Below are 13,066 nucleotides of genomic sequence, written 5' to 3' on the forward strand. Positions count from 1 at the left end.
TCTAGCTGAAAGCAGCAGGCAAGCTAAGGAAATAACCTGTAAATGTCAAAGGATACATTCTTTTACAAGCGTGTCTTGTGCAAGCGAGGACTGGCTGGATGCAGCAATGATGATAGACAAGCAACTTCTTAATGTCATCCAAAAACAATTAAGCATGACATTAAAGCAGTGAAGATGTGAGTAACCGACCTCTTCAGCTGTCAAACACATCACATATATTTATATATAATTAAACCATCAGTCTAACCCTAATTACTGCTACAGCTGTGATTCATGTCGACACGGAATATAGCCTCGTTTAAAGGGCGGTCAGAGTGCATGCCCCACTACAGATCAAGCTGTTTAAAGGGCGGTCAGAGTGCATGCCCCACTACAGATCAAGCTGTTTAAAGGGCGGTCAGAGTGCATGCCCCACTACAGATCAAGCTCATTCAAAAGCTATACTTTTGCATTACAATGAAAAGGTGAGAAGAAAGAATGAAAAGAGAACATTAGATTGGATATTAATTATATTATGCATAGAATATGTCTCATTTGCATTTTGAGAAAGTGATGTAAATTAATTATTTAAAAAAATATGTATCAGCTATATATTACCTGTTCCTGTGGCCCCTCTGTGGCCCCCAGCAATGCAGAGAACTGGGATTCACTTTCTGCTCTGTGGAGGGCAGCACTGTCTTGAAGACTTTCTGACACATCTGAAGTGTTGCTCTCTGGGCATTGGTCTGTCATTTTGTCGGTGTTATTTCCGTCTGTCATCCCTGTAAATCTTCTGCCTGTGGTGTCTGTCTGTGCTGCGTCAGTAGCTGTCAGTAGAGCGTCAGTGTTGTCAGTTTCAGAGAGTTGTGTTTGGGTTAAGAAATCTGCCTTCAGTGGTTGCACTGGGCCATCCTCCGAGCTCTGTGCTTCCTCATTAGTGTGACGACTGTCTGTCACCTCTTCTTGTGTGATGCCAGTATCATCAGTGTGACGACTGTCTGTCACCTCTTCTTGTGTGATGCCAGTATCATCAGTGTGACGACTGTCTGTCACCTCTTCTTGTGTGATGCCAGTATCATCAGTGTGACGACTGTCTGTCACCTCTTCTTGTGTGATGCCAGTATCATCAGTGTGACGACTGTCTGTCACCTCTTCTTGTGTGATGCCAGTATCATCAGTGTAACGACTGTCTGTCACCTCTTCTTGTGTGATGCCAGTATCATCAGTGTAACGACTGTCTGTCACCTCTTCTTGTGTGATGCCAGTATCATCAGTGTGACGACTGTCTGTCACCTCTTCTTGTGTGATGCCAGTATCATTAGTGTGACGACTGTCTGTCACCTCTTCTTGTGTGATGCCAGTATCATCAGTGTGACGACTGTCTGTCACCTCTTCTTGTGTGATGCCAGTATCATTAGTGTGACGACTGTCTGTCACCTCTTCTTGTGTGATGCCAGTATCATCAGTGTGACGACTGTCTGTCACCTCTTCTTGTGTGATGCCAGTATCATCAGTGTGACGACTGTCTGTCACCTCTTCTTGTGTGATGTCAGTATCATCAGTGTAACGACTGTCTGTCACCTCTTCTTGTGTGATGCCAGTATCATCAGTGTGACGACTGTCTGTCACCTCTTCTTGTGTGATGCCAGTATCATTAGTGTGAAGACTGTCTGTCACCTCTTCTTGTGTGATGCCAGTATCATCAGTGTAACGACTGTCTGTCACCTCTTCTTGTGTGATGTCAGTATCATCAGTGTAACGACTGTCTGTCACCTCTTCTTGTGTGATGCCAGTATCATCAGTGTGACGACTGTCTGTCACCTCTTCTTGTGTGATGTCAGTATCATCAGTGTAACGACTGTCTGTCACCTCTTCTTGTGTGATGCCAGTATCATCAGTGTGACGACTGTCTGTCACCTCTTCTTGTGTGATGCCAGTATCATCAGTGTGACGACTGTCTGTCACCTCTTCTTGTGTGATGCCAGTATCATCAGTGTGACGACTGTCTGTCACCTCTTCTTGTGTGATGCCAGTATCATCAGTGTGACGACTGTCTGTCACCTCTTCTTGTGTGATGCCAGTATCATCAGTGTGACGACTGTCTGTCACCTCTTCTTGTGTGATGCCAGTATCATCAGTGTAACGACTGTCTGTCACCTCTTCTTGTGTGATGCCAGTATCATCAGTGTAACGACTGTCTGTCACCTCTTCTTGTGTGATGCCAGTATAATCAGTGTGACGACTGTCTGTCACCTCTTCTTGTGTGATGCCAGTATCATTAGTGTGACGACTGTCTGTCACCTCTTCTTGTGTGATGCCAGTATCATCAGTGTGACGACTGTCTGTCACCTCTTCTTGTGTGATGCCAGTATCATTAGTGTGACGACTGTCTGTCACCTCTTCTTGTGTGATGCCAGTATCATCAGTGTGACGACTGTCTGTCACCTCTTCTTGTGTGATGCCAGTATCATCAGTGTGACGACTGTCTGTCACCTCTTCTTGTGTGATGTCAGTATCATCAGTGTGACGACTGTCTGTCACCTCTTCTTGTGTGATGTCAGTATCATCAGTGTGACGACTGTCTGTCACCTCTTCTTGTGTGATGCCAGTATCATCAGTGTGACGACTGTCTGTCACCTCTTCTTGTGTGATGCCAGTATCATTAGTGTGACGACTGTCTGTCACCTCTTCTTGTGTGATGCCAGTATCATCTGTGTAACGACTGTCTGTCACCTCTTCTTGTGTGCTGCCAGTATCATCAGTGTAACGACTGTCTGTCACCTCTTCTTGTGTGATGCCAGTATCATCAGTGTGATGACTGTCTGTCACCTCTTCTTGTGTGATGCCAGTATCATCTGTGTGACGACTGTCTGTCACCTCTTCTTGTGTGATGCCAGTATCATCAGTGTGACGACTGTCTGTCACCTCTTCTTGTGTGATGCCAGTATCATTAGTGTGACGACTGTCTGTCACCTCTTCTTGTGTGATGCCAGTATCATTAGTGTGACGACTGTCTGTCACCTCTTCTTGTGTGATGCCAGTATCATTAGTGTGATGACTGTCTGTCACCTCTTCTTGTGTGATGCCAGTATCATCAGTGTAACGACTGTCTGTCACCTCTTCTTGTGTGATGCCAGTATCATCAGTGTAACGACTGTCTGTCACCTCTTCTTGTGTGATGCCAGTATCATTAGTGTGAGGACTGTCTGTCACCTCTTCTTGTGTGATGCCAGTATCATTAGTGTGACGACTGTCTGTCACCTCTTCTTGTGTGATGCCAGTATCATCAGTGTGACGGTTGTCTGTCACCTCTTCTTGTGTGATGCCAGTATCATCAGTGTGACGGTTGTCTGTCACCTCTTCTTGTGTGATGCCAGTATCATCTGTGTTACGACTGTCTCTCACCTCTTCTTGTGTGATGCCAGTATCATCAGTGTGACGACTGTCTGTCACCTCTTCTTGTGTGATGCCAGTATCATCAGTGTGACGGTTGTCTGTCACCTCTTCTTGTGTGATGCCAGTATCATCAGTGTGACGGTTGTCTGTCACCTCTTCTTGTACGATGCCAGTATCATCAGTGTAACGACTGTCTGTCACCTCTTCTTGTGTGATGCCAGTATCATCAGTGTGACGACTGTCTGTCACCTCTTCTTGTGCGATGCCAGTATCATCAGTGTGATGAATGTCTGTCACCTCTTCTTGTGTGATGCCAGTATCATCAGTGTGACGACTGTCTGTCACCTCTTCTTGTGCGATGCCAGTATCATCAGTGTGATGACTGTCTGTCACCTCTTCTTGTGTGATGCCAGTATCATTAGTGTGATGACTGTCTGTCACCTCTTCTTGTGTGATGCCAGTATCATCAGTGTAACGACTGTCTGTCACCTCTTCTTGTGTGATGCCAGTATCATCAGTGTGACGGTTGTCTGTCACCTCTTCTTGTGCGATGCCAGGATGCTCATCTGTGTTACGACTGTCTGTCACCTCTTCTTGTGCGATGCCAGTATCATCAGTGTAACGACTGTCTGTCACCTCTTCTTGTGTGATGCCAGTATCATCAGTGTAACGACTGTCTGTCACCTCTTCTTGTGTGATGCCAGTATCATCAGTGTGACGACTGTCTGTCACCTCTTCTTGTGTGATGCCAGTATCATCAGTGTAACGACTGTCTGTCACCTCTTCTTGTGTGATGCCAGTATCATCAGTGTGACGACTGTCTGTCACCTCTTCTTGTGTGATGCCAGGATGCTCATCTGTGTGACGACTGACTGTCACCTCTTCTTGTGTGATGCCAGTATCATCAGTGTGACGACTGACTGTCACCTCTTCTTGTGTGATGCCAGTATCATCTGTGTGACGACTGTCTGTCACCTCTTCTTGTGCAATGCCAGTATCATCAGTGTGACGACTGTCTGTCACCTCTTCTTGTGTTATGCCAGTATCATCAGTGTAACGACTGTCTGTCACCTCTTCTTGTGCGATGCCAGTATCATCAGTGTGACGACTGTCTGTCACCTCTTCTTGTGTGATGCCAGTATCATCTGTGTGACGACTGTCTGTCACCTCTTCTTGTGTGATGCCAGTATCATCAGTGTGACGACTGTCTGTCACCTCTTCTTGTGTGATGCCAGTATCATCAGTGTGACGACTGTCTGTCACCTCTTCTTGTGTTATGCCAGTATCATCAGTGTGACGACTGTCTGTCACCTCTTCTTGTGTGATGCCAGTATCATCAGTGTAACGACTGTCTGTCACCTCTTCTTGTGTGATGCCAGTATCATCAGTGTAACGACTGTCTGTCACCTCTTCTTGTGCGATGCCAGTATCATCAGTGTGACGACTGTCTGTCACCTCTTCTTGTGTGATGCCAGTATCATCAGTGTGACGACTGTCTGTCACCTCTTCTTGTGTTATGCCAGTATCATCAGTGTTACGACTGTCTGTCACCTCTTCTTGTGTGATGCCAGTATCATCAGTGTGACGACTGTCTGTCACCTCTTCTTGTGTGATGCCACTATCATCAGTGTGACGACTGTCTGTCACCTCTTCTTGTGTGATGCCAGTATCATCAGTGTGAGGACTGTCTGTCACCTCTTCTTGTGTGATGCCAGTATCATCAGTGTAACGACTGTCTGTCACCTCTTCTTGTGTGATGCCAGGATCATCAGTGTAACGACTGTCTGTCACCTCTTCTTGTGTGATGCCAGTATCATCAGTGTGACGACTGTCTGTCACCTCTTCTTGTGTGATGCCAGTATCATCAGTGTAACGACTGTCTGTCACCTCTTCTTGTGTGATGCCAGTATCATCAGTGTAACGACTGTCTGTCACCTCTTCTTGTGCGATGCCAGTATCATCAGTGTGACGACTGTCTGTCACCTCTTCTTGTGTGATGCCAGTATCATTAGTGTGACGACTGTCTGTCACCTCTTCTTGTGTGATGCCAGTATCATCAGTGTGACGACTGTCTGTCACCTCTTCTTGTGTGATGCCAGTATCATCAGTGTGACGACTGTCTGTCACCTCTTCTTGTGTGATGCCAGTATCATCAGTGTGACGACTGTCTGTCACCTCTTCTTGTGTGATGCCAGGATCATCAGTGTGACGACTGTCTGTCACCTCTTCTTGTGTGATGCCAGTATCATCAGTGTGACGACTGTCTGTCACCTCTTCTTGTGTGATGCCAGTATCATCTGTGTGACGACTGTCTGTCACCTCTTCTTGTGTGATGCCAGTATCATCAGTGTGACGACTGTCTGTCACCTCTTCTTGTGTGATGCCAGTATCATCAGTGTAACGACTGTCTGTCACCTCTTCTTGTGTGATGCCAGTATCATCAGTGTAACGACTGTCTGTCACCTCTTCTTGTGTGATGCCAGTATCATTAGTGTGACGACTGTCTGTCACCTCTTCTTGTGTGATGCCAGTATCATTAGTGTGACGACTGTCTGTCACCTCTTCTTGTGTGATGCCAGTATCATCAGTGTGACGACTGTCTGTCACCTCTTCTTGTGTGATGCCAGTATCATCAGTGTAACGACTGTCTGTCACCTCTTCTTGTGTGATGCCAGTATCATTAGTGTGACGACTGTCTGTCACCTCTTCTTGTGTGATGCCAGTATCATTAGTGTGACGACTGTCTGTCACCTCTTCTTGTGTGATGCCAGTATCATTAGTGTGACGACTGTCTGTCACCTCTTCTTGTGTGATGCCAGTATCATCAGTGTGACGACTGTCTGTCACCTCTTCTTGTGTGATGCCAGTATCATCAGTGTAACGACTGTCTGTCACCTCTTCTTGTGTGATGCCAGGATCATCAGTGTAACGACTGTCTGTCACCTCTTCTTGTGTGATGCCAGTATCATCAGTGTGACGACTGTCTGTCACCTCTTCTTGTGTGATGCCAGTATCATTAGTGTGACGACTGTCTGTCACCTCTTCTTGTGTGATGCCAGTATCATTAGTGTGACGACTGTCTGTCACCTCTTCTTGTGTGATGCCAGTATCATTAGTGTGACGACTGTCTGTCACCTCTTCTTGTGTGATGCCAGTATCATCTGTGTGACGACTGTCTGTCACCTCTTCTTGTGTGCTGCCAGTATCATCTGTGTGACGACTGTCTGTCACCTCTTCTTGTGTGATGCCAGTATCATCAGTGTGACGACTGTCTGTCACCTCTTCTTGTGTGATGCCAGTATCATCAGTGTGATGACTGTCTGTCACCTCTTCTTGTGTGATGCCAGTATCATTAGTGTGACGACTGTCTGTCACCTCTTCTTGTGTGATGCCAGTATCATTAGTGTGACGACTGTCTGTCACCTCTTCTTGTGTGATGCCAGTATCATTAGTGTGACGACTGTCTGTCACCTCTTCTTGTGTGATGCCAGTATCATCTGTGTGACGACTGTCTGTCACCTCTTCTTGTGTGCTGCCAGTATCATCTGTGTGACGACTGTCTGTCACCTCTTCTTGTGTGATGCCAGTATCATCAGTGTGACGACTGTCTGTCACCTCTTCTTGTGTGATGCCAGTATCATCTGTGTGACGACTGTCTGTCACCTCTTCTTGTGTGATGCCAGTATCATCTGTGTAACGACTGTCTGTCACCTCTTCTTGTGTGATGCCAGTATCATTAGTGTGATGACTGTCTGTCACCTCTTCTTGTGTGATGCCAGTATCATTAGTGTGATGACTGTCTGTCACCTCTTCTTGTGTGATGCCAGTATCATTAGTGTGACGACTGTCTGTCACCTCTTCTTGTGTGATGCCAGTATCATTAGTGTGACGACTGTCTGTCACCTCTTCTTGTGTGATGCCAGTATCATTAGTGTGATGACTGTCTGTCACCTCTTCTTGTGTGATGCCAGTATCATCAGTGTGACGGTTGTCTGTCACCTCTTCTTGTGTGATGCCAGTATCATCAGTGTAACGACTGTCTGTCACCTCTTCTTGTGTGATGCCAGTATCATCTGTGTAACGACTGTCTGTCACCTCTTCTTGTGTGATGCCACTATCATCAGTGTGACGACTGTCTGTCACCTCTTCTTGTGTGATGCCAGTATCATCAGTGTGACGACTGTCTGTCACCTCTTCTTGTGTGATGCCAGTATCATCAGTGTGACGACTGTCTGTCACCTCTTCTTGTGTGATGCCAGTATCATCAGTGTGATGACTGTCTGTCACCTCTTCTTGTGTGATGCCAGTATCATCTGTGTGACGACTGTCTGTCACCTCTTCTTGTGCGATGCCAGTATCATCTGTGTGACGACTGTCTGTCACCTCTTCTTGTGTGATGCCAGTATCATCTGTGTGACGACTGTCTGTCACCTCTTCTTGTGTGATGCCAGTATCATCAGTGTAACGACTGTCTGTCACCTCTTCTTGTGTGATGTCAGTATCATCAGTGTGACGACTGTCTGTCACCTCTTCTTGTGCGATGCCAGTATCATCAGTGTGACGACTGTCTGTCACCTCTTCTTGTGTGATGCCAGTATCATCAGTGTAACGACTGTCTGTCACCTCTTCTTGTGTGATGCCAGTATCATCTGTGTGACGACTGTCTGTCACCTCTTCTTGTGTGATGCCAGTATCATCTGTGTGACGACTGTCTGTCACCTCTTCTTGTGTGATGCCAGTATCATCAGTGTAACGACTGTCTGTCACCTCTTCTTGTGCGATGCCAGTATCATCAGTGTGACGGCCACACAGTGGTATCTCTGGAGGTTGTGTTGCTAGGTGTCCAGACACATCTTCGGGGGCAGGTGCACACAGTAATTGCTCTCCCAACTCCAGCTCCACACCACTAACAAGTTCTGGGTATTCCACCAGTGATGTGACACAGAGTATAGAATCCATTTCCTGGGTTTTTCCAGGGTTTGCTGCTGACAATTCTGGGTCCAGGATTAAGCAGGTGACTTTCTGTAATGGCTCACTGTCTCGCTGAGTGATGAAACCCTGGTTGAAAGTAAGGAGGGAGTCTGACATTGAAGATTCTGTATTGCTTCCAGGAGGTGACTGTGGGGCCTGATGGTGCAGGATGCTGAGAGCAGACGCAGACAGACTGCTAGCAATGTCACCGGTGCTGCCATCATCTAACGGCCCGACTTGGAGAGCATCTGATGTGCCATAAAGCCGCTGGTTGAGATCGGCCTCCAAGATAATGGTGGCTACTTTTGGTGGAGTCGAGGTCATTTCTTTTGGTTTGATATATGTCATTGTGTCTTCATGGGTTTTCGATGAAGCACCTGGGATTTCAGTGGCTGGGAGTTGATTTGGGGCTAAGAGACCTTCCTCAGGTGTTTGCATGCCTGAAGTCTCTGCTTGCTGCATAGAAATACATCCTTGGTGTTGTTTTGTAGCATCTGCTTCCACACTTGGTCTCCCTGATGTGTTCTTGGCAGGCTGTGTGCAAGGATACATTGTTTCTGAAGTATAATAACTCCCTCTGATTTGAGTTGTGTTGTCGATCTGATCGCTTCCACAATGTTCCCTGCAGCCTGTGGAAGAAGGGTGAGCAGACCCAGGACTATACATGCCCATAGTTTCATCACACCTCAAAGATTCTTCATCAGTTGGGACATGCAACTCTCTATTGCCCAATTGCACTTCACCATGGCCTCGGCTCAGCTGTGAAACCCAGGAAATCAAACACAAAATAGTGAATACCTGATTTTAATCATCTTTCCAAACCATAATGATATTGGACTTTTGAATAATTAACACGTCTGTGACTACAAGGAAACTCACCGGGTATTTAGATGAGGTGTCGAGCAGATGCGCGCTTTTGTTGAGGGCTTTTGAGGCACTTTTTTCCAGTTTCTTTGTGAGCCTTTGTCCCAGGCAGTTCAGGAAAAACTCTCGTTGTGAGAGCGCCCCCTGGAGGGTTTGCTGAAGCTGCAGACCCTCATCCAGAGTCACCTATGAGAGGGAAACAAATCCATTTTGAGAACAGCTCTGCAAAAATAATAATCATAATCTCCTGCTTACCTGGAAAAATAAATCATATATTTTTGTGCAGGCAGTATGGGGCAAAAGATAATCGTAGACATTAACACAAAGTGCACACGCCAACAGGCTAAGGTTGAGTGAGCTCATGTTCTTCACAGTTATTATTGGTACTGTGCTTTCATGGAAACAACTCATTGCCATGCACTTATGGATCATAACAAGAGCAGAAAGGGTTAGGTCGGGCGTCTGGGTAGTGTAGCGGTAGATTCCCTGCCTATCAACACGAGGGTCGCAGGTTCGCACCCCTGTGTTACCCCCGGCTTGGTCGGGCGTCCTTACAGGCACGAGTGGCTGGTGTCTGCGGGTGGGAAGCCGGATTAGGGGTATGTGTCCTGGTCGCTGCACTAGCGCCTCCTCTGGTCGGTCGGGGCGCCTGGTCGGGGCAGAAGGGAACTAGTGGGAATGGTGTGATCCTCCCACGTGCTACGTCCTGCGGGTGAAGCTCCCCGCTGTCAGGTGAAAAGAAGCGGCTGGCAACTGCGCATGTGTCGGAGGAAGCACGGCGCTAGTCTACGGCTCTCCCCAGATCGGCAGAGGGTGGAGCAGCGACCGGGGCAGCAGGGGGAAAAATTGGCCAAGTACAATTGGGGAGAGAAATGGGGTGAAATACACAAAAAAAAGGGGAAAGGTTTAGGTCAAATCAAGATCACGAATAATTATTGTTTTTATTTATTTATTATTTATGTATTATTTATTATTAACTATTTATTATGTAGTTATTATTTATATTATTATTTAGATGAACAACATTACAATGTTTTGTATATATTAATGGTTTATTGTTGGTTGGTTTTATTTTAGGTAGCTTTGTTGGCAGAGATGATAGCTTCAGTCAAATGATTGCAAATACATCTTCACATAAAGTTGAAGATTTAGGAAAAAAGGACAGAACAGAATAGTATTTATCTGCCTGAAGTCACTTTTTTGTGTGTGAAGTGGAAGCAGCTGTGTATTTATGAATGGAACTCTCTATGGTACATATTACCTGGCTTGGATGTGATGGTTCAGTCTGTACTGTATGGACAGACTGGTAAGTATTACCTGGCTTGAATGTGATGGTACAGTCTGTACTTTATGGACAGACTGGTAAGTATTACCTGGCTTGAATGTGATGGTACAGTCTGTACTGTATGGACAGACTGGTAAGTATTACCTGGCTTGAATGTGATGGTACAGTCTGTACTGTATGGACACTACAGACTGGTAAGTATTACCTGGCTTGGATGTGATGGTACAGTCTGTACTGTATGGACAGACTGGTAAGTATTACCTGGCTTGAATGTGATGGTACAGTCTGTACTGTATGGACACTACAGACTGGTAAGTATTACCTGGCTTGGATGTGATGGTACAGTCTGTACTGTATGGACACTACAGACTGGTAAGTATTACCTGGCTTGAATGTGATGGTACAGTCTGTACTGTATGGACAGACTGGTAAGTATTACCTGACTTGAATGTGATGGTGCAGTCTGTACTGTTTGGCTCCAGTGCTGCAGCTGCCTGATGATCTCTCTCACCCGGCTGGCAGTGTTGTCTGTGGACTTCTGCTTCTTGAGGAGAAAGCTGGACCTGAGGCTACAGCAGCAACGAGAGGGTGAGACAGCAAACCAGTGGGGCCGGAGAAGGAGCTCATATGAGATTGTAAAACTATAAAGGTGCTATGTCGCATTTTTAAACCGCATCAATATATCATTGTCAAATTAATTCTGGTTCCTTAGTCTATTTGCTGTAAACAAATGGGACCATGGTGTAGATGATGACTGGCAGCTTATCTCTCTCTCACATCAGTGGTATTGTTAGTGTTTCTCAACATGAAGGATAGAAGAACAGCGCCCCCTGTTTTGTGTCATAATGCAATCCAATACATTCCCATTAAAGAAGCCATACGCTCGTCTGTTTACAGTAATTATACCAATGTCTCAACATTATTATTATTATGTATTATTACATTATTATTATTATTATTATGGTAATGACTTATTGATGTTAAAATGCTACACATAGCACCTTTGAAGTGACTGCATGCTGATTTAGGTGGATGTTATTCATTCTGAGGAACATCATCGTACCTCTCAAGTTCTTTAGCAACTGCATCCACAGTCAAAGACACATCTGCAGGAAGCATTTCTTGCGTGACCTTTGACCCGCCTGTGTTTTGCAGGTCATGAACTCTTGCAGCAAACTCTGTCAAGCTGGCATCACACTCCTGAGAAAGATAGACGTTTATTCTGTGACAGAAGGATATACTGTGTGGAAATAGCTGGAGAATGCATGACTCCAGGAACTCATGACACAGTGTTAATGTGGGATAAAGTAACATAAAGGATCCTTAACACTACCTGGATTTGACACCACTGTTCTTTAAGTTGGTTGATATCGGTTAACTCTTTATCGTCCCCGGACACGTTTCCCAAACGCTCGGCCCAGTGGTTCAGTGCAGTCTGTAAACAGGAGGCTTCTTCCTTCACTCGCTCAACTCTCTGGCTCCCGTTCTCTTCAAGCTGTGCCACATTTTCTCTGATGCGAAGCTGTAGCGCCCCCTTGTGGCTTTGGAGGCTACTGACTTGCTCAGCGAGGCCGGTTTGAGCTTCGGCTGCCAGCACACTTATTGCAGCCTGTAAGAGCTATGTGACTTAGTATAGTTTGTATAGAGGAAAGTAATATATACTGTTGGTGTTACTTAGTTTAGATAGTTTGTATAGAGAATGATACTGTTGGTGTTACATAGTATAGATACTTTATATAGAGATAAGTAATATACTGTTGGTGTTACTTAGTGTAGATAGTTTGTATAGAGATACTGTTGGTGTTACATAGTATAGATACTTTATATAGAGATAAGTAATATACTGCTGGTGCCATTTTATCCAAAGCATCATACTGTGAGTGCATGCATTTTAGTGATACACATAACAGAATGAAAAGCAACCACCTATGATTTGTACAATTTTTCTAAATGGATCATATTCAGATTTGTAGAGAAAAAGTTTGACATAAATCAAAGGTTTAAGTAGGTGGGCTTTCTTACCTGGGTATTGTGCAGACTCTGGAGGTGAAGGCTTTCTCTGAGTGGAGAGTCAGGCTGTGGTATGCTGGCTTGGAGGTTTTGGTATCGGTCCAGCAGCTCGCCACACTTTCTCACCAAGGTGGACTGCTTGAGCGGGCTGCTCTGTAAGGATGACAGAAGCTGGCTGAGGGCCTCTGTTCTCTCCCTGCATGGAAACAGGTGAGCACCAAGTCAACACTGTTACAGTTTTATTCACATTGTCAAATTTGCCCATGCATGGATTAAAACTCCTTTTGGACGCTTTTGTGTCTCGCATGGCCTGATGGAGGACATACTGTACCTATCTGTCCTACTTGTTATTTCCATGTCCTTGGTCCACACAGGCTCTCAGGTGGCCATTTTGGACGTCACTGAAGATATTAAATTTTTGACTATACCTTCAATCCTGTAGCCCTGATGAACCAGTTCCTTTGGTTCTCTTTCATGCAGTTTGGACGAGACCTTGTTGCGGTTTCCACTTTACCACATCAGAGATGCTGTGATCTACCTAGTCCTGACCCGCAACTATCT

General features: G+C 45.6%; 1 protein-coding gene across 1 annotated transcript in view; it reads right to left on the reverse strand.

Moving 5' to 3' along the window:
- The window catches only part of syne2a (spectrin repeat containing, nuclear envelope 2a), a gene marked incomplete at its 5' end in the record, with an annotated part of 223,959 nt that overhangs the window by 156,249 nt on the left and 54,644 nt on the right, over positions 1-13,066 (reverse strand). The window contains 7 exons of the mRNA XM_083642872.1: positions 598-658; positions 8,143-8,210; positions 9,226-9,396; positions 11,007-11,064; positions 11,559-11,695; positions 11,829-12,104; positions 12,518-12,701. Of these exons, the coding sequence (XP_083498998.1) occupies positions 598-658; positions 8,143-8,210; positions 9,226-9,396; positions 11,007-11,064; positions 11,559-11,695; positions 11,829-12,104; positions 12,518-12,701 (955 nt within the window). The remainder of the gene's footprint in view (positions 1-597; positions 659-8,142; positions 8,211-9,225; positions 9,397-11,006; positions 11,065-11,558; positions 11,696-11,828; positions 12,105-12,517; positions 12,702-13,066) is intronic.

Source organism: Poromitra crassiceps, assembly GCF_964638095.1.
Source record: "Poromitra crassiceps genome assembly, chromosome: 9".
In the NCBI taxonomy this organism is placed as follows: Eukaryota; Metazoa; Chordata; class Actinopteri; order Beryciformes; family Melamphaidae; genus Poromitra; species Poromitra crassiceps.